Source organism: Nycticebus coucang, chromosome 14 (assembly GCF_027406575.1).
Source record: "Nycticebus coucang isolate mNycCou1 chromosome 14, mNycCou1.pri, whole genome shotgun sequence".
Lineage (NCBI taxonomy): Eukaryota > Metazoa > Chordata > Mammalia > Primates > Lorisidae > Nycticebus > Nycticebus coucang.
In genome coordinates this window covers 5,283,203-5,309,503 of record NC_069793.1, presented here as the reverse complement: position 1 = coordinate 5,309,503, position 26,301 = coordinate 5,283,203, and the positions used below count along the sequence as shown (strand labels likewise).

Sequence of the window (26,301 nt, the reverse complement as noted above, 5' to 3'; positions counted from 1 at the left end):
TAAAAGACCCTGGGCACGTTGGGAAGGACAAGTGAGCAGATTTATCAAAAAGCCTCCTACGTGGCCCCCCCAGAGGAAACCATCAGAGACATGTGCAAACATGAGTGTGACAACGACGTGGGGACAAAGGGGCTGAGATCCAGCTTCAGGAGGGACGCAACCATTATAAATGTTCACATGGCGTCCCCAAATACCCAGAAGGGGCTGCTCCTGGATGGCTGACAGACAGCAAACCTTCATACAGGGGACGGAACCCAGAGCTCTATAGCCACAAAAAGGTGGCCACCGTTCTGCACTAGCAGAGGAACAATCTCAAAGTCGCCAGGAAAGGAGTGCAGCTTCCTCAAGCCACCTGTTTACATCCAACAGCATGACCTGGAAGAAGCTTCCTTAATACGTTCTGTCAGAGAGCAGGGAAGTCAACAACCCCAGCAGCTGGAGCAGAGGCCACACCTTGACCCTGACCCTGACTTCACTCTGAGCTGCTCTCACTTGTTCACCTGTAGCACAGGAGGGAAACCAGGTGACCAGGTGGACGAGGAGGACAGCTGTCAGAGGACCTCCTTGCCACTTCCTGCCTGCCTCGGGGAGCTACACAGAAGCACCTTCCCCACCCACACACCTGAACGGGAGCTCCTCGGTCATCTGGTAGGTGGCCTCCTCGGTCCCATCAAGGGGCTGTAGGTCACTTTGGTTATCCCACTTATGAAGGAAATTCTGACAAGCAGGAGGGGGTAGACCGTGAGTGTGGGCGCTAAGTGAAACCAGCCTCACCCCTCCCTGACCACCTGCAGGATGGGCCTGGCACCCACTGAGGGAACTGAGATGCCCAGCCTGGAAATCAGAACCCTGATTCCCCCCTCAGCTTCAACCCTGGGGACCCAAGAGTCCCCCCAGGTCAATGTCAGGAGCATCCTATGGAGTCCCAGTGCCAACCCCACCACAAGGACTCAACCCAAACTCAGGGCAGCCCTGGCCCAGCAGGGACTCCCATCCAAGCTGCACGTGCATCCCAGTGGCAAGTACAGCCCAGGCAGGGATTCTGGTACCTCCAGAATCAGGGCCAGAAGCAGGTTGATCCAGATGACAGATGACAACAGCCACCATGACACGAAGTAGATCTTGGACCACCTGTGGAGGACAAAGAGGCCACCCGGGGGCCCCCCATGAGCAGATTGAGGTCGCTCAAATATAAACAATGAGTCCTGTCCAGGACACCTCTCACTGGGACTTGCCAGAGATTCCATGGCATAGAGTATGTGACAATTTCCACTTCAGATATGATCCAACCACAGCTCAGAAACATCAAACAAGTCACCCAGGTAGCTCAGCCAGCAGGAGGTAGGGCTGACCTTGGCTCCCTGAGGGTCCCCCACCCTTATCAAAGGGACAAGGCCAGCAGGGTGCTACTCTGGCACGCTTTCCTGGCCCAGGGCCCACTCCCTGCACAAGCCACCCTCTGAGTGTCTGGTGCACAACAGGAGAGGGGGAGCCCCTAAGTCTGCGCCCAGACTCTGTCTCGGAAGGACTCACTGGCCCGAGTAGCGCTGATAGGCATCCAGGATCACCTGCCAGTTGTTCACCATCATCACGTTCCACAGCGTGACCAGGGCGGCCTGTGGGGGCACAGACCAAGGTCCAGGAGGGTCCAAAGGGTGCAGGAGAGGGAGGGGGAGTAAAGGCCCCGATCAGGGCGCAGGACTCACGGCAAAGTCATCGAAGTTGTTGGCCCAGTACTCCAGCTGCTCGAAGCTCCCACAGGGCGCTGAGCCATTGGCAGGAGCCAGGCTGGGAGTGGACAGGGCACACCAGGGTCAGGGTGGGGGCAGAGACTTGCACACCCCACAGGGATAGGGGCCACTTTGGGGTTCTGGGTCTACAGCCCGACACTTCACACCGCCCCCTCTGCCAGAATGCCTGGCCTGGTCTGAAGGTCCAAATTGGGGTCCAGGGGTGGAGGTGCTGCTCTGAGCAGGCGTGGGAAGTGTGTCCCATACACACTCGAGGAGGGGTCCAAAGAGAGGAGGAAAAGGGGCAATGAGGAACCAGGAGAGTGTCCCATTCCTTCTTAAAAGTTGAGGGAACCCCCACCTCACCTGCTGTTTCCAGAAGGAGCCACAATGACACCACGAAACAAGCTGATCCCAATGATGGCAAACACATAGTAGACCACCTAGGGAGGCAGGGGCCTAAGGCTGGTCAGCCCCACCCACGCACACCCGCCCCACCATCCTCAGTTAGAACCACAAAGCCACGCCTGTGAAGCCAGCTCCTCTCCCAGCCTAGCTGCTGCTGCCAACCATTGACACTGTCACCTCAAAATACACAGTGGGTCACCCAGGCTGGGTGCTCCTGAGGCAGGGTGTTTGCAACACTACCCAGGGAACCCACAGACCCTGCTCCCAGGTACCCTGGTGGCCACAGGGTAAGAAGGTAAGGCTGCCTGCTTGCCCCCAGACCTGTCCTAATGTGTCCCAGCAGGCAGCAGGAAGTGGAGAGGCACATGCCCTGGGCTACTCTGGGCCTCTCTCTGGGCCTCAGAGAGAGGCCATCATCACGTTCCACAGCGAGGGGTCTGCCAGACAGCGCCTGACACAAGTGTCCATTTGCAGCAGTGTGACCCACACACGCAGAGCCAGGCCCAGAGCACATGTGGCTCCCAGGTATGTCCTTCCCCCCCAGGTGGGGCCACACCCCACGGCAGTCAGAGTGACAGGACAACAGCTCCATGCAGCAAGGCTTCTTGCAGCAGGACGTCCTGTCACTGTGGCATAGATCAGCTCTGGGGCCCTGCTTGGTCATGGCTGCCCCGCCTGCCCAAGCTCAGCCATAGGGCAAAGACCACCAGCTCCCTGGCAGAAGGCTGGCCCCTGACAGGGGGATGCCCAGATAGACCATGGGTTTTAGTTTGGCAAACACTGCCATGAGTCCCTGAATTCCTTTACGAAAGAACTGTGGCCCCAAACCTTGGCCAGGGTTTATGTGGGCTTTGAGAGTCCCAGAGAGACAAACTCTTTTATCTTTTAAATTGTTATCCATTTCTCAGTGTGCCTCATGATCCAGAAAACATGAAGGATTCAAGGGCAGCCTGAGTCCCGTGCCAGAAGCCTCTCTGACAAGGGAGAAAGCTGGCTGACCGAGGCTGACGTCTGTGCCCTAGAACCAAAGACAGTGACTCCAGCTTCCTGCCCCGACCTGGACTTCCCTGGCCTCCATCACCTGCTGCTGCCTGGGCAGCAGCCAGCCCAGTACTGCCCCCCACCAGCCTCTCGGGAGCACTGGCTCCCTGAGCCCACCGCCACCCACTCTAGTGCCCTCCCCTGGCACCAGCACAACCTGAGGACTCACCACTATGATCCCGCCAAATGCCCGCATGTTCTGTATCAGGCCCAAGGCGGTACCAGCCACCATAGCCACCGGCTAAGGACATAAAGAAAATACAGCCCTGACTCCTCCTGGCCCCACTCAGGGGCCACCATCCCTGTCCAGCCCCCACCCTGACTAGAAAGGCACAAAACAGGACAGGTAAATTACCACCAACCCACACCTGGACATGTAGCCACCCATGCACAGCTGTACACACCACCTGTTCACATCCCAAACACCCACCTCTGCCCACACATGCTTACACATTCACAAACCTCTACCCAGTCCACCCTGTGTGGGTCCTGGGTCCTGAGACCCTCCAGTGAAGCTCTCCAAGCCTGTGACCTGAGGACAGGTAAGCTACTCTGTGGCCTGGAGGGGGCACTGACTCTGAGAAGAGAGGCTCAGAGAGCCAGCCAGAGAAGCCAGCCTCAAAGGGTCACTCCATCCACACACAACCTAACCCACAGAAGGGCTTCAAATTAGCCCAATCTATCCACCAGACGTGCATCTTCCTATTGAAATACCACTGGGCTAAAGGTAACCGCGCAGGTGGGGCAGTACACGGCTCAGAGGATGAGTATGGACAGAGGGAGGACCTGCACTCTGAAAAGAGGGTCTGATGTCCTCAGGTATCTGTTCCCCTGACAAGTTTGTAGGAAAAGAGAGACAAGAGTCGGGCGCTGGGCCTGAACACCTGATCACCGCTGCCTTTAAAGGACGCTAAGAGAATCCAAGGCTCCGAAGGTGTCATGAGATACCCCGTCCTTTCGTACCTTTGCCCCTCATTGCTAGCACCTAGAAGCCTGTGACAAAGGCATTTCAGGAAGCCTCAGGTGACCTGGGGAACATCTGTTTAATAGGTGCCAGGGTCCTGGGAGCAGCATACAGCAACTCCCACCACGCCCCCAGCCCAGCTTCCCTAGCCACACAGGGCTGGGCCTTCGTCCTTCTCATCACCCCACCCAGCCCTGCAGGGTGAGGCAGGGCTGAGGCGCCCCAGAGTGCCCAGGGTGATGGGGTCTCTCGCCACCCTGGGCCCACCCACCTTGGAGCAGCACAATAGTTTGAAGCTGACAGCAGGGGCCAAGCAAGGCTGGGCAGGGCCGCACACGCGCTTACCTTCACATTGGGGATGATGCGCAGGAACCGGCACACGATGAGCATGTTCAGCATACGGGCCATGTCCCACAGTGACAGCAGGCCCTGCATCTGTGGCCACCTGGAGAGACACATGGAGATGGGTTGGGAAAGGCCCAGGAGGCCCACAGAGAAGAGCAGAGCATCGCAAGGTCCCCAAGACAGAGGTGCAAGAGGGTGACAGAGCATGACTGAGGCACACCTGTAGTCCACATTGAACAAAAAAGCCCAGACACAGAAAAAGGGCAGAGCTGCCACCCAGGGTAGCCCTGGTCAGGCAACACCTTCTAGCCCAGCCTCACAGCAGCATGTGGCAGCCAGTCCCCATTTACACAGAAAAATGCTGAGGCTCCAGGGGCTGGGCCTTGCCAGGTCCCAGAACTGAGCAAGACCATGACCCTTGACCTCATCTCCCATCTCCTGAGCTATGACCATAACCTCTGACCTCATCCCCTATCCTGTGACCCTAACCCCAACCTCATTCTCTGACTTATCCCCTGTTCCTAGACCTTGGCTCCTGTCCCATGACCCTGTCCTCTGACCCTGTTCCTGCCCCATACCCTTTTGGCACCCCTCATGGCCTTTCTGTTTTTTCATGTCTATTTAAACTTAAGCCCATTCTCACCCAGAACGTCACCCCACAGTTCCCAAGGTGACAACGCAGACAAAAGTACAACAGGGCACTCGTGGCACATGAGAGGCAAGACCATGAGATACTGTTTTCCAGAGATAAGTCCTGGCAGGCTTCCAGGAGAGGTGGCTGCACAAGCGAAGGTCCTATGACCCTGCTCCCCCTCTCCAGAGATCCCCAGCTGCTCACTGGACGGTGGCATAGACAAGCCAACAGCAGCTCTCACAGAGATATCAAAGAGCTGGGCCTCGGCCCTGCGGGGCCACACCCACCCTCTTCCTCACAACGCCCACCCGATGGCTGTCACACTCAGGGGCAGAGGAGCCTCACTGACTGGTCCTGGCAGCAGGCCGGCACCCTGCCATGCTGCGAGGCTCCCTAGACTCCCTGCCCAGCTGGGACCAGAGTCATGACAGTTTATCAAAACTGATGCACAAGCTCACATTACTGGCCGGAGCTTACACGGGGGCCTGAGCAGAGGAGCCCAGCTCAATCCCAGTGACCACAGATCCCCTAAACCTAAGCCTCGGATGTCTCTGCATCCAGACCCCCCACACATCTGGGGCTACATGTCCTATCATGGTGCTAGGATGGCCAGCCCACTGCTGCTCTAGAGGGTGCCCTGGGGGACACAACCATTCCCCAATACAGCCTCAGGGATGCTAACGCCCTGAAGAGAGGGCCCAAGGGTGGCAAGCAAGGCTCAGCACCCACAGTCCTCAGCTGGGCAGCACCAGCCCAGCAGTTCGCCCTAGAACCAGAGCAGCCAGCAGGCAGGCCCAGGGGCTGGGCAGGGGCGGTTTGCTGTAGCGTTAGCGTCCCTCGGTTCTCCTCAGCCACATACCAGCCTGGGTGTGGGAATCGGTACACAGCCAGAGTTGAGATCTCCAAAACCTTTAATTACAAAAGAAAAGAAGGCATCGGTACAGCAAGGCTAATCTGGGTGGGTCTTAAATGTATTATAAAGCTCACATCTAACTTGTTCTCCTCAAAGAGGGGTTTTGGGGAGAAATCAGAGCTTGGTCCTTCTTCCCGTGGGTTGGCTCCAGATGTCAGGGCCTGCCTTCAACTGGGAGGTGGGGGGTGGGGAAGCTACTTAGTCAAGGATGGACTGAAAGGCCCTTCTCAAATCGTCTGCACTCATTTTCTGAGAGGCCTACTGGCTCTAGTCAGTCAAATACGAATACATGTCACTCTGATATTGCTACTGTGACATACACCCTTGTTCCCAGTGTCTGGGGAAAAGGAGGTGCAACTTTCCCAAGGTGTCCTGGGTGCCTCTGGCTGCCCCCCAGCCCCTCACTCCGCCCACACCGAGGTGGCACAGTCCATCAGTGACATCAGAGGCTGTGCTGGGGAATGGGTTCTCTGGTAAGGGCCGAGGGTCCTTCCTGGCGTGCCTTAGAGACCAGGGGTGTCACCCTGCCCCCATGACCCTCATAGGCAACAAGAATCCAGGCTCCTACAGCCGCCACCGGCCGTCTACCAGGCAGCTGGGCCAGGAGAAGCCTGGCACCTTGTCACTTGAGACAGGAGGCCCTCTGGTCCTCCAGGGGCTGAGATGGGACACAGCACAAAGCCACAGAAGGGCTCACACCACCCCCCCGGGAGAGGCGGGGCCTCAGCCCCCAACTTTACCAGCAGCACTATGGTGAGGAACCCGTCAAACACGTTGCTGGGGTAGGACAGGTAGCCCCGCAGGCCCAGAGCAAAGACCTTGAGCAGCATCTCCAACAGGTAGTACAGGATGAAGACAAAGTCCAGACTCTGAAAGGGGCAAAGAGGCGCCGGCGGTGGGTCCCAGTGCTGCCAGCCGCGCCCAGCCTCAGCCCTGGTGACAGGCCAGGCAGCCATCCCACCACGCCATCATTTGCCTTCCTGCCACTCAGCTCGGACTATGGGGGACTGGCATCCCCTGCCCCCCGCCACATCACTGCCTCCACCCACCTCTCTGTCCCCCTCCCAGGCCCCGTCTCTCACACGCAGGGCACCCCCGCACCCGACTTCTGGCCCTACACTCTCTCTCTTCTGTGACCCGTGTATGAGGGGACGCTTCACTGACCACCACACATCTGCACCCCCGCCCAGACTACCCCTCGCTGTGTCCCCTTCCTGACAGAAGCTCTCGGCTCACAGATGTATCTTCCCAAACCCTGGGCATAACTTCATGGGAATCCTCATTGAAGATGGTCTCAGATTATGTCACTGTCTTTTCTGAAGCCAGTAAACAAAATATCGAGGAGCTCTTCCCTTAATGGGGGGGTCACATGGGATCCTACCTGTGTGTGCACAGACCTCAGGGGGCTGGCAAGGGTGCCCATTCCCTCAACTGAGTCCTACAGGCCTCCACAGGTGTCCACCTTAAATTTTACTTGTTCTTACCAACCTAGCTCAACCTCTCCCACTTGAAATGGCTATAAGGTAAGGAGGATGGAGAGTCACAGAGGGACAGAGAGGGAGGAATCCCACATAGGTCTCAGACGGGGTTTGGGAGGCCCCTACGAGCCATTCCTCTAACCAACTGTCTCTCACAACCAATCAAGCTGACTCTAGTGCTTACAAAACTATCATTAAGGCTCGGCACCTGTAGCTCAGGAGCTAGGGCACCAGCCACATGTACCGGAGCTAGCAGGTTCAAATCCAGCCTGGGCCTGCCAAACAACAATGACAACTACAACCAAAAAATAGCTGGGCATTGTGGCAGGCACCTGTAGTCCCAGCTACTTGGGAGGCTGAAGCAAGAGAATTGCTTAAGCCCAAGAGTTGGGGGTTGCTGTGAGACACTCTATGGAGGGCAACATAGTGAGACTCTATCTCAAAAAAAAAACAACTATCACTAAAAAGATAAAACATAAGCCAATTATCTAACTTGACATTCACCAAGAATAAAAACCAGCCACCTCTGCAACATGTTATTCCCAGGGAAAAGCCTGAACCCTCCCACTCTCACCCAGGGAAAAACAAAAACAATTTAAAAATCAAAACTTTATTTCAGTATAAAATAGAAAATCTTCAAACATCAGTGCAGGAAAGCCATTTTCCCACTTTCAATTTGATAAATGTCATTCTACATTTAACATACACGATATTATGTGTCCTTTTTTAAATTTGAGAAATCAAGTTTTTCTGACATAATTAGGGGAAATTTCATGGCTTCCATCAACTTCTTAGCATCCATAATATATTCCGTTACACACAATAGCACCTTTTGTAAAAGTATTAATACAAAATCACACAGAGGTGGTACTGCTGCTTTGCTTAAAATCCAAACTGGAAAAGCTTTTTAAATTCCTGTGAATTTGATTACACCTTTCAATATTAGGAAAGGAGTTCACAATTCACAAGAAAAGGCTGGGGAAATACCCAAGAAGAAAAAGCTCAAACCCCAGAGCCAGCCAGGCAGGAACACACCTGTGGTCTCAGCAGCTGCCCCCTTGGGTCTCCTTCCTCTACATGACACTTTGCCATCCACCTGCTGAGCCCACTGCACCAAGCTGACTCACCCTGGCTTGTTGCCTCTGCCTACACTAGCCTCACCCACCCACCATAGGGCCTGGCACTCCCTCCTCTGACACACCCCCTCCCACCCTCTGTACCTGTACCCCACATGACAGAACTTCACTCCTGCACTAGGCAGCCCTGCGTCCAGCTAGACCCAGGGCCCAGGCAGGGAGGCCACACTCTCCAGCTGCTGTGACTCCCTCACGCCCTGGCAGGGCTGACAGTCTGGCCAGACAGTGACCTCAGAGCTTACCCCCAGGATGAAGTGACTCCCACGGTCACCAGGCAGCCCGTCCGCATCCAGCACCAAAAACACCTGCAAAGCCAATGTGAGGGTAAGGCTCACCAAGCGGGCCCAGAACAGCACAGGGACGAGGGAAGAAGGGCAGGTGTGTCAGCAAGAGGACTAGGACATAGGGGCCTCCCACATTAACAAAGGCAAGCCTGAACTCACGCAAATAGACACGAGGTTTCCCAGGGCGACAAGGTTCCCCAGGTAGTCGAAGTAGTGGTGGCCAAAGAAGAACTGGGCGTTCTGCAGAAACGGAGACTGGTACTGGGGCCTCGGCGGGTGCTGGGTGGGGACACACATGCTCAGAAACACATCCTACCCACAAATGCCTGCGTCTTCTCCCACTGGGGCTACCTTATCTCCTACCCTAGCCTGTCCCAAACACAGGAATAGTTTATACACAAAGCCGCTTGTGACACTGGCCTGTACAGCACCAAAAGATGGGGAGAAGTAACCTGAATGTGCTCTGAGCATGTAAGTAAAACCTGTAGTGTCATGCAGTCATCTTAAATGTGTGCCCAGCGTCCCCACAACATGGAAGATGCCATGTGAAAAAGTACACATAAATGGTGTGCTGTAGCCCTGAAACTCAGCGCGGACAGGGTCATACACAGTGAACAGGCAGAGCAGGGGAGCAGCAGTGGGCAAGCCGCAATAACCACCGTCGTTAGGATGCACTCAGACCCAGCACTTTCTGAGCTCAGCACCTTCCTTCAAGACCTTCTGCTGGGTGTGCATGAGGACAGTCATAGCATGGTGACTACAGCAGACAATGGAAATATCCCAAATATCCCTCAGGGAGTGTACCGGGACACAGCAGGAGGAGCATGAGACGGCTGCACCTGCTGTCCCACACAGGAGCCACGGACCACATGTGGCTATTTATTGTAAATTTCAACCCAGTAACATGCAACAATTGCCGCATTTTCAGTGACAGACAACAACTGTGACAAGTGGCATCAGGCAGGCAAAGAGAATAGTGCATCGCCACAAAAAGTTCCACGTGAAAATGGCAAGATCTGTAAGACACTGCTGAGTGAAAAAGAGTGAGCTGCAGAACGAAAATTAGGACACTTAATTTATTTTTTATTTATTTATTTTTTTTTTTTTTTTTTTTGAGACAGAGTCTCACTATGTCGCCCTCGGTAGAGTGCTGTGGTGTCACAGCTCACAGCAACCTCAAACTCTTAGGCTTAAGCGATTCTCTTGCCTCAGCCTCCCAAGTAGTTGGGACTACAGGCGCCCACCACAACGCCCAGCTGTTTTTCTTTTTTTTTTGGTTGCAGTTGTCACTGTTTGGCAGGCCCAGGCTGGGCTCGAATCCACCACCTTTGATGTTTGTGGCTGGCGCCCTACACACTGCACTACCGGTGCCAAGCCAGGACACTTAATTTACATATTAAAGAAAAACAGAACAATGATTCTTCTGGTACACATATGTATCTGTAATTGCATGGGGATAAGTCTAGAAAGAAACACCTACATGTCAAATCCAGGGGAGTGGCTATTTTGGGGGCTGCACCCAAACTAGCTGTGCCAGTTATCAATTTACTGCCTCTCAATGCCCAGCTCACCCTTCACTATCTGCCCACCACAATGGGTAGGGTCCCTTTCAGAATCTCTCCTCTGCAATGAGCACGAGGTGAAGTTTTCTCAGTAGAGGGCACTGGTAGGACGTGGCAGGAGGGCAAGGCTCTCCTGCAGTTTCCGGACACTATGTGGTGGGATAGCTGCTGACACTCTGTCCCACCCACACACCCAGACACACAGTCCCCTGCACTCTGACCTGCTAAGAGCCTGACCTCCCAACCTCCACAGTCCTCAACTGAAAACCAGGGCACAAAGGCCACCTGCCCACACCAATGCCTTTTGTCAGCCTGTGCCTCTGCCTGCTGCTGGCCTGAGCCCTGCTACACCCAGGAGAGTTGCTTCCTGCTTCCAAGGACCAGCTCCATCCCAGCAGAGCAGCCAAGTGATACACTTATGCTGGGTCTCACAAGTGTATCTTAATGTCTGTACTAATTGCTGGGTTGCCCACCAGTGCCTTCCTGCCCCACTGTTCTCTGTGCATGAGCTCGTCTGCTCTGTGCTGAATTTCAGGGCTGCTAGCACACCATTTATAAGCACTTTCTCACATAGCATTTTTCATATTGTGGTGAACACTTTGCATACATTTAAGGTGACTGCCTGTTACATCTAAACATCTCTGTCACCCTGTGGACTGAATGAATCACACCTTCTCTGAAAAGGTCTGACTCCTGGCCAAGCACAGTGGCTCATGTCTCTAATCCTAGCACTGTGGGAGGCTGAGGCAGGCAGATCAACTGAGCTAACAAGTTGAAGACCAGCCTGAGCCACAGTGAGACATCTCTAAAAATAGCCGGATGCTGTGGTGAGCACCTGTGGTCCCAGCTACTTGAGAAGCTGAGGCAAGAGAATTGCTTAAGCCCAAAGGTTGGAGGTTGCTGTGAGCTGTGACATCACATCACTCTACTGAGGGTGACAAAATGAAATTCTGTCTCAAAAAAAAAAGGGGGGGGTGTCTAAATCCTGGCCTTGGAGAGGGTCCCTTCCAAGGCCCTCCCCTTGGCCCTTAGGTATCAAAGAGCTTTCTTCTACCTCACAGCTACTCTTTATCATCATTGCTATTTCCTTATATTACACTTTCTCCATTTAATCCACTGGATTGCTTCTGTCCTCTGGGTGGACCCAGAATGATGCCTTGGCCAACAGAGATTTCGGCATTATTCATTATGTTAAATTTTCACAAGAAGAATATAGTCACGTGTCACCTGTGTAATTCAGAAGTGACCTTGATATGCTTGTAGTGGTTGTCTTGGGGAAGAGGCACAGTATGGTGGTTTTTATCCATTTTGCTCTGTTATCTCTAATGTGTAACTACACTTTTAACCCAAAAAGCTTCTCATAAAAATAAAAGACCTTTCAGCAGTTGGCAAAGGCATGACCTCTGCAGCTGACAGCACACACTGGCAGCCTCCCGACAACACAAGAGGGCTCCCTAGACTGGGAGAAGCAAGATGGCGGCCAAGTAACAGCTTCCTTGCCAACTGGGCACCGTGAGACTAGGGAGAGAAGACTTCAGGCATCTCTGCCTGGTGGGATCTGCCCAGAAACATTCCTTTGGGGACAGAGGGAGTCAGCAAGAGACTTCTGGATCCCACGAGGAGGACAAAAGCAGTGGAGAACTGGACTCATCGAAACCCTAGTCCAGAGACACGATAACTTAAAGAATAAGAGGAAGAAAAAGGGAAATTAGGACAAGGAAACAGATAAAAGAAAACACTCATGAGAAACAATCAGCACAAAAATCCTGGCAACATAAAAAACCAGTCAAATGCAACCCCCACCCAAGGGACCATGAGGTAGCTGCTGCAGAGGATTCCACCTATAAAGAAATGTTAAAAATGACAGAAAGAGGCAGCACCTGTGGCTCAGTGGGTAGGGTGCTGGCCCCATATACCGAGGGTGGCAGGATCAAACCCGGCCCAGTCCAAACTACAATAAAAAATCAGCCAGGCGTTGTGGCGGACACCTGTAGTCCCAGCTACTCAGAGGCTGAGGCAAGAGAATCACCTAAGCCCAAGAGCTGGAGGTTGCTGTGAGCTGTGTGATGCCATGGCACTCTACCAAGGGCGACAAAGTAAGACTCCGTCTCTTTAAAAAAAAAAAAAAGAAAGAAAGAAATTACAGAAAGGGAATTTAGAATACAGATGATGAAAACAATGAAAGAAATCATGGAAACAATGAAAAAAACTGCTGATAAAGTGGAAAATAACCAAAAGGAAATCCAAAAACAGAATCAAATAAGAGATGAACAATATGAAGAATATAGAAAGGATATAGCAGAGCTGGAGGAATTGAAGCAGTCAATTAGGGAACTTAAAGATGCAATAGAAAGTATCAACAACAGATTAGACAATGCAGAATAAAGAATCTCAGAGGTAGAGGACAAAGCTCTTGAGATAACTCAGATAGTTAAAGAGGCAGAAAAAAAGAGAGAGAAAGCAGAACATTCACTGATAGAATTGTGGGACTTTATGAAGCATTCAAACATATGAGTTATAGGCATCCCAGAAAGGGAAGAACAATGCCCCAGGGGAATGGAAGCCATACCAGAGAATATTATAAATTAAAATTGCCCAAATATCACCAAAGATTCTGACACACTCCTTTCAGAGGGATATTGGATCCCAGGTTACCTCAACTCTAACAGAGCTTCTCCAAGACACATTGTGATGAACCTGTCCAAAGTCAAGACAAAAGAAAAGATTCTTCAAGCTGCCAGGAGTAAATGCCAGTTGATCTACAGGGGCAAATCCATCAGGACTTCTCTAAGGAAACTTTTGAAGCAAGAAGATAATGGTCATCTACCTTAATCTACTTAAACTCAACAATTTCCAGCCCAGAATTCTATATCCTGCTAAACAGGATTAAAATTAAAATTGACAGGGTGGCGCCTGTGGCTCAGTGGGTAGAGCAATGGCCCCATATACCGAGGGTGGCAGGTTCGAACCCAGCCCCAGCCAAACTGCTAAAAAATTAAAATTGATAGAGAAATCAAATCATTTACAGATATGGAAACACTGAGGAAATTGGCCTCAATAAGACCAGCTCTACAGTAAATACTTCAACCTGTTCTACACAATGACCATCACAATGGATCAAAATAAGAACAGAAGTTGAAGGACAGGACCTAACTTCCACAATGATGCAAAAAATAAAACTAAGCAATGGACTCTCACAAAATAAGATGAATAGAACACTACCACACTTATCAATTATCTCAATAAATATTAACAGCTTAAATTCCCTACTGAAGAGGCACAGACTGGCTGACTGGATTAAAAAACACAAACCATCCATTTGCTGACTGCAGAAAACATACCTAGCTTCAAAAGACAAATTAAAACTCTGAGTTAAGGGTTGGAAGACAATTTTTCAGGCAAATGGAATTCAGAAGAAAAGAGGGGTTGCAATCTTATTTTCAGATACATGTGGATTTAGAGCAACTTTAGTCAAAAAAGACAAAGATGGTCACTTTATATAGGTGAAGGGAAAAATACAACAAGATGTTTCAATTCCAAATATTTATGCACCCAACTTAAATGCTCCCAGATTCTTGAAACAGACCTTACTCAGTCTGAGCAATAAGATATCCTATAATACCATAATAACAGGGGACTTCAACACTCCTCTTACAGAGCTGGACAGATCCTCTAAACAGAAATTAAACAAAGATATAAGGGACTTAAATGAGACCCTAGAAAAACTGTGCTTGATAGACGCATATAGAACACTCCATCCCAAAGATAAAGAATATACATTCTTCTCATTACCCCATGGAACATTCTCCAAAATTGATCATATCCTAGGACACAAAACAAACCTCAACAAAATCAAAAGAATTGAAATTTTACCTTGTGTCTTCTCAGACCACAAGGCACTAAAGGTAGAACTCAACTACAACAAAAACGTTCAACCCCACACAAAGGCATGGAAATTAAACAACCTTCTGTTGAATGACAATTGGGTGCAGGAAGAAATAAAACAGGAAATCATTAACTTCCTTGAGTATAACAACAACGAAGACACAAGCTACCAAAACCTGTGGGATACACCAAAAGCAGTTCTGAGAGGAAAATTTATTGCTTTAGATGTCATCAATAAACTCACATGCCATCTTATGAAATTGGAAAAAGAAGAACAATCTAAGCCTAAACCCAGCACAAGAAAAAAAATATCCAAAATTAAATCAGAGATCAATGAAATTGAAAAGAAAAGAATCATTCAGAAAATTAATGAAACAAGGAGTTGGTTTTTTGAAAAAAATAAATAAAATAGATAAACCTTTGGCCAGACTAACTAGAAACAGAAAGTAAAATCTCTAGTAACCTCAATCAGAAATGATAAAGGGGAAATAACAACTGATGCTACAGAGATACAAGAGATCATCTCTGAATATTACCAGAAACTCTATGCCCAGAAATTTGACAATGTGAAGGAAATGGATCAATATTTGGAATCACATTTCTCCCTAGACTCAGCCAGGAAGAAACAGAGCTCCTGAACAGACCAATTTCAAACACTGAGATCAAAGAAACAATAAAACATCTTCTAACAAAAAAATGCCCTGGTACAGATGGCTTCACACCAGAATTCTAGCAAACCTTCAAAGAAGAGCTTATTCCTGTACTGCAGAAATTATTCTAAAAAATTGAGGAGGAGGGAATCTTCCCCCAACATGTTCTATGAAGCAAATATCACCCTGATACCAAAACCAAGAAAAGACCCAACTAAAAAGGAGAATTTCAGACCAATTTCACTAATGAATATAGATGCAAAAATTCTCAACGAAATCCTAGCCAACAGATTACAGCTTATCATCAAAATAGTCATACATCATGATCAAGTAGGTTTCATCTCAGAGATGTAACGCTGGTTTAACATACGCAAGTCCATAAACGTTATTCACCATATCAATAGAAGCAAAAACAAAGACCATATGATCCTCTCAATAGATGCAGAAAAGGCATTCGATAAAATCCAGCATCTTTTCTAATTAGAACACTGAAGAGTATAGGCATAGGTGGCACATTTCTTAAACTGATCAAAGCTATCTATGACAAACCCACAGCTAATATTTTACTGAATGGAGTAAAACTGAAAGCTTTTCTTCTTAGAACTGGAACCAGACAAGGTTGTCCTCGGTCACCATTACTATTCAACATAGTGCTGGAAGTTCTAGCCAATAAAATTAGGCAAGACAGGGAAATAAAGGGCATCCAAATGGGAGCAGAGGAGGTCAAACTCTCCCTCTTTGCTGACGATATGATCTTATACTTAGAGAACCCCAAAGCCTCAACCACAAGACTCCATGAAGTCATCAAAAAATACACTAATGTCTCAGGATATAAAATCAATATCCACAAGTCAGTAACCTTTGTATACACCAATAACAGCCAAGATGAGAGGCTAATTAAGGACACAACCCACTTTACCACAGCTTCAAAGAAAATGAAATACCTAGAAATATACCTAACAAAAGAGGTTAAGGACCTCTATAAAGAAAGTTATGAAACTCTAAGAAAGGAAATAGCAGAGGATATTAACAAATGGAAGAACATACCATGCTCATGGCTGGGAAGAATCAACATTGTTAAAATGTCTATACTTCCCAAAGCAATCTACCAATTCAATGCCATCCCTATTAAAATACCAACATTGTACTTTCAAGACTTGGTAAAAATGATTCTGCATTTTGTATGGAACTAGAAAAAATCCCGTATAGCTAAGGCAGTTCTTAGTAATAAAAACAAAGCCGGGGCATCAGCATACCAGATTTTCGGCTGTATCACAAAGCCATAGTGATCAAGACAAATGGTACTGGCACAAAAATAGAGACATAGACATGTGGAATCAAACAGAAAACCAGGAAATGAAACTAACATCTTACAACTACCTAATCTTCCATAAACCAAACAAAAACATATACTGGAGGAAAGACTTCCTATTCAATGAATGGTGCTGGGAAAACTGGATATCCACATGTACAAGACTGAAACTGGACCCACACCTTTCTCCACTCACAAAAATTGATTCAAGATGGATAAAAGACCTAAATTTGAGGCATGAAACAATAAAAATCCTCAAAGAAAGCACAGGAAAAACACTGGAAGATATAGGCCTGGGGAAAGACTTCATGAAGAAGACTTCCGTGGCAATTACAACAACAAAAATAAACAAACAGGACTTAATTAAACTGAAAATCTTCTATACAGCTAAGGAGACAACAACCAAAGCAAACAGACAACCTATACAATGGGAAAGGATATTTGCATATTTTGAATCAGACAAAACCTTAATAACTAGGATCGATAGAGAACTTAAATTAATCCACATGAAAAAAGTCAACAATCCCATATATCAATGAGCAAGAGACATGAATAGACCTTCTCTAAAGACAGACGAATGGCTAACAAACATATGAAAAAATGCTCATCATCCCTAATTATTAGAGAAATGCAAATCAAAACCACCCTCAGATACCATCTAACCCCAGTGAGAATGACCCACATCACAAAATCTCAAAACTGCAGATGCTGGCGTGGATATGGAGAGAAGGGAACACTTTAACACTACTGGTGGGACTGCAAACTAGTACAACCTTTCTGGAAGGAAGTATGGAGAAACCTCAAAGCACTCAAGCTAGACCTCCCATTTGATCCTACAATCCAATCCCATTACTGGGCATCTACCCAGAAGGAAAAAAATCCTTTTATCATAAAGACACTTGCACTAGACTGTTTATCGCAGCTCAATTTACAATCACCAAAATGTGGAAACAGCCTAAATGCCCCCCAACCCAGGAATGGATTAACAAGCTGTGGTATATGTACATTGTGGAATACTATTCAGCCATTAAAAAAAAATGGAGACGGGCGGCGCCTGTGGCTCAGTGAGTAGGGCGCCGGCCCCATATGCCGAGGGTGGCGGGTTCAAACCCAGCCCCGGCCAAACCGCAACAAAAAAATAGCCGGGCGTTGTGGCGGGCACCTGTAGTCCCAGCTACTCAGGAGGCTGAGGCAAGAGAATCGCGTAAGCCCAAGAGTTAGAGGTTGCTGTGAGCCGTGTGACGCCACAGCGCTCTACCTGAGGGCGGGACAGTGAGACTCTGTCTCTACAAAAAAAAAAAAAAAATGGAGACTTTACATCCTTCGTATTAACCTAGATGGAAGTAGAACACATTACTCTTAGTAAAGCATCACAAGAATGGAGAAGCATGAATCCTATGTACTCAATTTTGATATGAGGACAATTAATGACAATTAAGTTTATGATGGGGGTCCTTAGAGAAAGAAGGAGGGTGGGTGGGGAAAGGAAGGGCAAGGAGAGGGAAGGAGGGAGGGCTGGGGTCTTGATGTGTGACCTTTTGGGGGCAAGACACGATTGTAAGAGGCACTTTACCTAACAAATGCAATCAGTGTAACCTGGTTTCTTATACCATCAATGAATCCCCAACAATACATTTAAAAAAAAAAAAGAGGGCTCCCTAAAAGGCTCAAGTTCCCATGACATCAGCCTGCCCAGAGAGCACCTCTCTGGAGAAGTGATTCCTGACCCAAATAGTAGCAATGCTAGAAGCATCTGCCTTTCAAAAATGAAATACAGTCAGCCCTTTGTATCCATAGGTTCCAAATCCATGAACTCCACCAACTGCAGATGGAATATGTTCAGGAGAAAAAATGTCTACTGAACATGTGCAGACCTTTATACCCTGTCACCATTCCCTGAACAATACAGCATAGTAACTATTTACACAGCATTCACATTGTGTTGGGTTTTTTAAGTAATATAAACGGCTTTAAATTACACAGCAGGATGTGTAGGTTATCTGCAAATATGACACCATTTTATATAAGGAACTTGAGCATACGAGGATTTGGGGTATCTGTGGGGAGTCCTGAAGCCAGTCCCCAACATACTGCCTCCCTATTCCCCACAATCAGCATTTTGGGTCAAAAGAGAGCAAAAGACAAGGCAAGGACATGACAGCACCCAAAACCTTTGTAACCCAAGCTCCCAGTTCAACCTTAGCTCTGACTTTAGGCCTCAGGGCACCGTAGGAAGGGATGGCATCCCACGGGCCTCAGAGGAGACGGCCAGACAAGGAACGGAATGACCACTGCAGGGGCTTCTCCCTGCCCAAGTCTATCATGGCATCACAGCAAACCTAGCCTGTGACAGCTGCTAAGAGCTGCCTCCTGGGCCCAGCAAACCTGTGACCCCAGGACAAGAGCCATTATTTAGCATGTTGCTTCCTAACGTTCTGTCACATGAGGACCACTCCCAAAGTTCCCCCATGAACCTGACAGCATGCTCTTAGGGTTTCCTTCCAGTCAACGTTAACTTGGCACCCCACTGGCCAAGCAGAAATCTGATGAATACACAGTGTCACCTGCTGATGTGGCTCCTAGGCCCCCAGTGGTATGTGGGGTGCCACACTCTGAGGAACAATGTTCTAGAAGGGATGCCCCAAATAACAATAAGACAGCATGTGGTACCCATGGCATGGGCTGAAGCAGGACTTGGCTCCAAACGGTCTGAAAAGACCTGGAGATAACATATTTATAAGGAAGCCGACTTTGACAGGGGCCTGCGGCCCAAGAGGCTAACAGCAATCCCACAGCAGTTGGCAGTTACGGGCTAAATCTCATCTCCCCCAAAATTCTTATGTTGAAGCCCTAAGCCCCATACCTCCACATTTAGAGAAGACCTTTTAAGAGGTAATTAGGTTAAAATAGAGTCACTGAAGTGGGCTCTGGTCCAGTCCAAACAGTGCCCTAATAAAAACAGGAGGTTATGCCTCGGCACCCATAGCTCAGTGGTTACAGCGCCAGCCACATGCACCCAACTGGCGGGTTCAAACCCAGCTCGGGCCAACTAAACAACAATGACAACTGCAACAAAAAAATAGCCAGGCTTTGTGGTGGGCACCCATAGTCCCAGCTACTTGGGAGGCTGAGGCAAGAGAATCACCTAAGCCCAATAGTTAGAGGTTGCTGTGAGCTGTGACGCCACAGCACTCTACCAGAGCAACAGTGAGACTCTGTCTCAAAAAAAAAAAAACCAGGAGATTAGGACACACATGCACGCAGAGGCACCTTAGCATCAGGCTTGGCTCAGGCCTGCCCCAGGGGCCCCATGAATTTCATCAGGTCCATAAAATCTCCCCAGTTTCCAGGAACCAAATGCATCCCCTTTCCCACCTGCCATCCTAGAAGCCAGGATCACAGTGGGTAAGTCCTGGTAGTGGTCATTAAGAGCTAGCTCTCTGGGCAGTCAACGGCAACAGAAACTGGAAAGCCCTCCCCAACCTCGTGTGGCCCCACTCTGGACCAGCCCCAGTGGCCCCCCACTTACCTCTTTAACCACACTTTTATCAAGCTCGTTGAAGAGTCTCTGAAACTCGTTGGCTGACAGGGGGATGTCCCCAAAGGATCTCACCTTCTGCAGAGGTGGGAAGTGCGGTCAGCCTGGGCCAACGGGAACAATGGCCAGGAGCAGGTAAGCCACCCAGCATGATGGGCTGATGAGAACCCCCATCCCCAGTCCTGAAAAGGGGCTGCTGGCCCACGTGACCTCCAGGGAGGGGCCCAGAGGGGCAGGCGCGAGGGAAGCCACTACCTCCATGAGGGCCTGCTTGTGGGAGCTGTCCACCTGGACTTTCTGAAGTACCAGCAGTAAGTGCTGTGGCTTCACCCCAATTCTGTGGAGAGAAAATAAAAACACCCCCAACTTGGGCCCCCTCAGAACCTAGGCCCTGGAGTCTGGCCTGAGCTTCACCACGAATCCAATCAGCAGCCACAGGCCACAACATGAGCCTCTGCTATGGAGTGTCTGCTACAGGCCTGCAAGGGAGACACTGCTGTCCCCCATGAGGAAGGCAAACAGACACTCCACCACCACAAGCAACCAGGATCGGAACCTTCCACAGTGACATTCTCAAACTCTCTGCCCTCTTTTCCAAACAGGATGGCAGAGCAGACAACTGATCCAAGCACCTCTGGTTCTGATACCCAAGTAACAGCTCGGCGGGAAGTGCACAGAGTCAGCAAGGACAGGAGGCCAGAGACACTCGCCCTGCAGCAGCCCAGAGTCTCCAAGGGAATCCCAAGGACAAACACATCAGCTCAGGGCAAGAACTCTAGGAACCACAGAGCATTGGGACATGTGGCTGCTGTGACTCTAAACAGAGGACTGACTCGCATGCTGGCCAGCAGGGAGCAAGGCGCAGTGACCAAGAAGTCCCTGAGAACACCCCATTCCCTCTCCCAAAGCAGCAACAGCACCCACCCCCCAGGGAGGAGAGGGCCCATGCCCTGGCACTCACTCCTGAGGGGAGGCTCCTGCCACCCTAGACAAGGAGGAAAGGACTTCAAAGGCAGCCCGGGTCCCCAACCGCCTCCGCAGCAGCGAGGTCTGGAGAGATTTCTGCAAGGAGAGCAGAGCTGAGGGCATGGCCTGGCCCTCTCCTGGCCCCACGCCCTCCCCTGGCAGGTAGACAGAGGGGGAGCCTGGACAGCCTACAAGGACACGCAGCCCTTCAGGCATCAGGAAGGGTCACAGAAACTCAAGGGACAGTCCAGGCAGGAAGGCAGGGACCGAAGCCCAGTGGGGTAGGCCACAGTGTGATCCACCAAGGTCTGTGCAGCTGCTCTGCGTACCTGGGGACCTGGCCCCAGAAAGGTTTGGAGCCAGCAGCACAGGAAGCTACGATGTAACAGCTTCCTGCCACAGGGGAAAGGGCACAGGGCAGGGGCACAGGATAGGACCCCTGGGGGCTATGACAATGACATGCCTGTATCTGTAGTTCCTCCATGAGAGGGAGTGGCCCTGTCTGCCCTCCCCCAACAGGGACCTGGCCAGCGAAGCTGAGAATCAGCCTCTGCTCGGCTCAAGTGTCACCCAGCTGGGCCCCAGGGACAGCCGCTCACCATCAGGTATCCCCGGAACTTGCTGTAGATGATGGCCGTCAGCAGGTTCATCAAAAACAAGCTTCCTTCCAGAGGAAAAAGTCCCGGTCAAAGAAGACCATCACCCCTACAGGTGGGGGACACTGAGGTAAAACTATGGGGTGGGGGACACTGAGGTGAAACTAAGGGGTGGGGGACCCTGAGGTGAAACTCAGGGGTGGGGGACGCTGAGGAGAAACTCAGGGCTGGGGGCCCCTGAGGTAAGGCTATGGGGAGATACTGAGGTGAAGCTGTAGGGTCAAGGGGCACACACAGGATGCCCCGAGTTGACCCACACAGATCTGCCCACACTCACCTATTATGCTGAAGACTATGAAGAAGATAGCGTAGGCGCGATTCTTAGAATATGCAGGAATCATCACTGAGAGAAAGAAGACACCAAGAAGCTAAAAGTCCACTGACAGCCTGGGCACATCCTGACCCCACACCATCTGCCATCTCAACAGAACGGAGGCTCTGCCCTGGAGAGCTGAGGCCTCTCGTCCAAATGCCTACCCTCATGCCTCCATTTGCACACCCTTGGGACCAAGGAATTCCCAGCAAGGAGGATCATCCTTATGCAGAAGTGAAGGCAGCCTCCCTGTCACACTCCCCACAGGCAGTTCAGCTCTGCCTGTGGTGACTTGCCAGGACTTACAGGACGCATGGGACAGCACCCAGGGCCTGGCAGTACAGCACTCCCTGGGTGTGGAAGCTCCCTGGCTGCCCTCCGGGGAGGGTCTCTATGGCTGGTGACCATGCCTGAGCCTAGTATGAAAGGCCCAGCCAGGGTGGCCAGGCCCCACCCAGCCCAGGAGGACCACAGCCCACCTGTACAGCTGGCCAATGTATCAGCACCCCAACCCGGCAAGCACCAGTCAGCCCAGACCCCAGGGCCTCTCATGCTCAGTGCGGCCAAGTGGCACCCTAACAGCGGGGCCCGGGAGGCCACCAGAGGAACCCCACTGAGCACTGCCATCTGACACACAGAAAGGATGCCTGTCACTTGTAGCTTCTCAGAATGAGGAGACGAAGGGAAGGAGGAAGCGAAGAGAAGGCAAACGGAGCCTGCAAAAGTACAGATGGAAAGAGAAAAGCAAAAAATGGGAAAGAGGAGAGGAGAGAAGAAAGGGGACATTGAACAAGAAGAAAGTGGAGAAGACAAAGGAGCACAGGGAGCTCTGTGGCAACCAAGGCCGGCAGGAGCCCACTTGCCAAGACAAAGGCGGTGAGCGCCGTGGGAGCTCTGTGGCTCGGCACCCTCACCAACCCGGGCTCCCGCCCTCGTCCCGAACACACCATCGGGGTTGTTGGCGGTGGTCAGCAGCACCAGGAGCGAAGTCAGAGCATCTGGCAGGTTCCGGAAGTAGGTCAGCTTCTCCCTTCTCTGCCAATCATCCTGCTGAGAGTGGAAGTAGCAGCTCCAGCAGCCACTAGGCCCCTGCCCCATGGGCTGTGGGGGCGGCCAGCAAAGCTCCATGACCCTGGGCCCAACAACCTAGAACCATCCACCCAGCTGCCTGGCACCTGCCTCCTCCCATCGTTTCTCAGAGACTCTGATTTCATGGCCAGACAGGACCAAACTCAGAGTCCCTGGGCAGAGAGCAGGTGTCCAGTGAGGCCACACACCCACACGGATCCTGGCCACTGAAGCAGGTCTGCTCAGAACCACAGTGAAAAGCCCTCGCCAATTAAGCTAAGAGCATCACAGCCTGCCACACAGGGAGGGAAGAGCCAGAATCTGGGTCATGACACCCCCCACCCCCCCAACAGGAGAGCCCTCACCTGCTCTACAGGCTGCGCATCAGGGGCTCACAAGTACTCACTCAAGAAGGCCTGGTCTTATGGTTTACCAGCAAGGGACATCTGTGCCTACTCCCCACCCTGCCTTCCTCCTAGGAGGGCTCCCAGCCTCAAAACACAGCAAGTATGTGGTGACTCTACTCAGGACTCCAAGCCCAGGGTTCTCCCAAGGGCCTGGGGACACAGGCAACTATGCCTGCCAAGCCTCCCAGCCAGAAGATGGGTGGCCCCTGTAAACCAGACTGGCAGTACAAACAAAACTATCTCATCTTGAGAAGGACCAACTCTGTGAGCAGGCCCTTGCCAGGGGCCACCCATAATGATTACTCTTTCCTGCATGGAATGCCCTTCCTGCCTCAGGGCCCAGGGACACAATGCAAACCCCAGGGCCTCCAAGTCCTCATACATAAAATGGCACTGCCCCTAGTCTGCCCAGTCAGGGGCCCTGAGGACAGGTGAGCCAACTACTACAGAGGTAGGGAGTGATAAGGTCGAGCCAACTAGTTATAGACACAGGAGTTATAAGGTCGAGTGCTGCCACACACAGAGCCCCAGGCAGGTGCAGGATGCTGCTGGGGGAGAGGGAGGAGGAGGCAGCCCCACCTGGGTATCACCTTCAGAGGCCTGGAGGACAGGCCACGCCCACCCTAGACCCCAGGAAAGGCAGGATCAGAGAGCTGAGGTCAGCACTCCCGGGCCTGCCCCCACCCACCTTGACCTGCCTCATTCCTAAATGTAAAACAACCCCCCAATACTGAGCACCCACTGCGGGAACCACCTGTCCTGACTAGTTAAGCCCCTTGCGCAGGGAAAACAAGAAAACAAGAAAAGGTAGGAATGCATTCCAGAGAAGACCAGGACAAAAAAAAAAAACACCAGCTTGGTGACATGCTTTAGCCACTACAGTGAGGCAGTTTAGGCTCACATCAACTGAGGAATGTTCCTGCACCTATGCTGTTTTACAGATAAGGACGCCGGAGGCCCAGGGAGAAGACAGAACTCCCCAAGGCAGGCGGGATCTCCCGAGCCACACTAGGTGCCTCCTGGCAAGTCTCCTGCTCCTCCCCTACAAATCCATGCCCCCAGGAGCAGCCCCTAAGCATGACCTCCCTACCCTGGAGCCCCCAGCTTGAGCCACAGCTCTGCAGGGGAGCAGAAGGAGCCTGGTTTCTCGCCCAGCTACTGCCAACCAGCAGTGATGGACCTGTGCCAGGCTGTGGCCCAAACCTGGAAAATCATCTGTCAAGCGGAATGAGGCCGCTGCTGCTCCTGGGGGACCACAAACCCCCAACACCAAGTCCATTTCTTAAAAATAATTCCAAGTCAGAACTTCATGGTGACCAAGGCCAGCAGGTAACACATATGCTGGTGTTGTACATTGTTCACAAAGGTGTAAAAACAAGGCCAGGCCCTCATTCTCAGCTGGCAGGGGCTAGGGGTTGCTGACCAAGGCCACCTGGGAGTGAGGCCCAGCTCCCCACATAGGCCAGGTTGGCAAGGGAGCACAATGGCCATGGTCAAGGAACCCGGGACAGGTCGGCCACCACCACATGCTCATCTGAACTGCAACCTTGGGCAACCTGGACTCTTGCCCAGACCACAATGAACAACCATCTTTCCCCACAATTAAACAATACCGCCCTGCTCAGCCCAGTTCCCCTTCATGGGCAGAAACCCACGCCTGGAGAATTCAACCCTACCAGGCACCTCGGGACACTCAGCATTTTTGAGGCAGAGGCCACAGCCCCAGACTTGAGGCCAAGCCTGTTACTACCTGCAGCCCCCACCCCCCACCCCCATCAACTCTGCCTACTCAGCCTGGGCTCTAGGAAACAGCAATGACTATAGCCATCACTGAGATTCCATCAACTGTCCCATTGCAGTGACCCAGCTGCCCCTGCCTTCCACAAACACATACACAGACACACAGACCCCTGCAGACACAGATACAGATGTGCACGTATGCACACGTGGACACACAAACACAGATGCACACGCACATGCAAACACACAGGGGTGGGGGGCACTCAGGCCCTTGGGGCTGACTCCTTCTACCTAGGGTTAGAAGGCAGAGCCCTCTGCCCTTCCCGGACAGCACAGGCGCAGCTCAAAGGTCACCGCAAACTCACAAAGACCAGCCTTGCCTGAGCACTGCCCACACTCCCAGGACAAAGCAAGAGAGAAGCAGCCTGCCCCAGCTCTGAGGACAGTTACCCTGGCCTGGACAAACAGATGACATGGCAGGTAGGTGGCAACAAGGCAGGCACCAACAAGGCCAGAGAAGAGGATATGGAGACAGAGCTGGGAGAGGCTGTGAGAAGTGGGGCCACGCCAGGAAGCTGGCGCAGCCTGGGAGGCTGCAGGGAACACCGGGTGTCAGCAGATACGAAAGGTATGACGGGCACCGGAGAAAGAACCAGCACAATCACCCAGGTGAGCTGCCTGGCAGGCAGGGACAAGGAAGGACACAGGGAGGGGCTAGAAAGGGGACAGGAGATTGAGGGGGTATGTCGGACAGGTGGCATAACCTGGTCCTCCATCTCTGCCAAACTAGCCCAAGAACTAGCATACAGTTGCACTGGATTAAGCACACGCAGAGACGCCAGCCCGGCCTATGTATCTGTCCTGGCTCAGGGCAGCCCCGTCATGGCCCAGTCCACCAGGTCCTCACCTTCTCGCCAGTAAACAGCAGCATCCCGAACGTGGTGAAGAGACACAGGTGCAGCGCCAGCAGCAGCCCAACACTGGGGAGCACACGGCACTCAGCAGCAGGCAAAGTGTAGCCCAAAGGCCGTGTGGGACGGGTAGGGCCTGGGGGTAGTGACCTGCCCACTAGGCTCAGTTAAGGGGGTACCCCAGGAGCTAGGGCAGAGCTAGGCAGCATCTCTGTCCCTCCCCCTCCTCCAAGCACCTGCCTTGTGCTCAGCCTTGGAGTCCAGAGCATGTCCAGTGCTGCCCAGCAGAGCCCCCTTTCTTTGTCAGGGACAAACACAACCCCAGGGGCCCAGGAGAAGCAGTGTGAAGGACCAGGGACC

The 26,301-nt window shown here is 51.4% G+C and overlaps 1 protein-coding gene across 4 annotated transcripts in view; it reads right to left on the bottom strand.

The window, feature by feature from the left end:
- TPCN2 (two pore segment channel 2) overlaps positions 1-26,301 on the bottom strand; it is a 39,655-nt gene that overhangs the window by 2,257 nt on the left and 11,097 nt on the right. The window contains exons 7-24 of one of the 4 annotated variants that reach the window (XM_053562480.1): positions 25,938-26,010; positions 22,763-22,865; positions 21,780-21,845; positions 21,446-21,510; positions 20,842-20,942; positions 20,136-20,217; positions 19,872-19,958; positions 9,093-9,212; positions 8,892-8,954; positions 6,776-6,904; positions 5,982-6,031; positions 4,489-4,588; positions 3,349-3,420; positions 2,097-2,173; positions 1,707-1,788; positions 1,534-1,616; positions 1,050-1,131; positions 623-717 (exon numbers count right to left, since the gene is read on the bottom strand). In XM_053562480.1, coding sequence (XP_053418455.1) covers positions 623-717; positions 1,050-1,131; positions 1,534-1,616; positions 1,707-1,788; positions 2,097-2,173; positions 3,349-3,420; positions 4,489-4,588; positions 5,982-6,031; positions 6,776-6,904; positions 8,892-8,954; positions 9,093-9,212; positions 19,872-19,958; positions 20,136-20,217; positions 20,842-20,942; positions 21,446-21,510; positions 21,780-21,845; positions 22,763-22,865; positions 25,938-26,010 — 1,530 coding nt within the window. Of the gene's footprint in view, positions 1-622; positions 718-1,049; positions 1,132-1,533; positions 1,617-1,706; positions 1,789-2,096; positions 2,190-3,348; positions 4,589-5,981; positions 6,032-6,775; positions 6,905-8,891; positions 8,955-9,092; positions 9,213-19,871; positions 19,959-20,135; positions 20,218-20,841; positions 20,943-21,445; positions 21,511-21,779; positions 21,846-22,762; positions 22,866-25,937; positions 26,011-26,301 lie in introns of those variants that run through there. The other 3 variants (XM_053562481.1, XR_008374330.1, XR_008374329.1) reach the window with 3 other exon arrangements.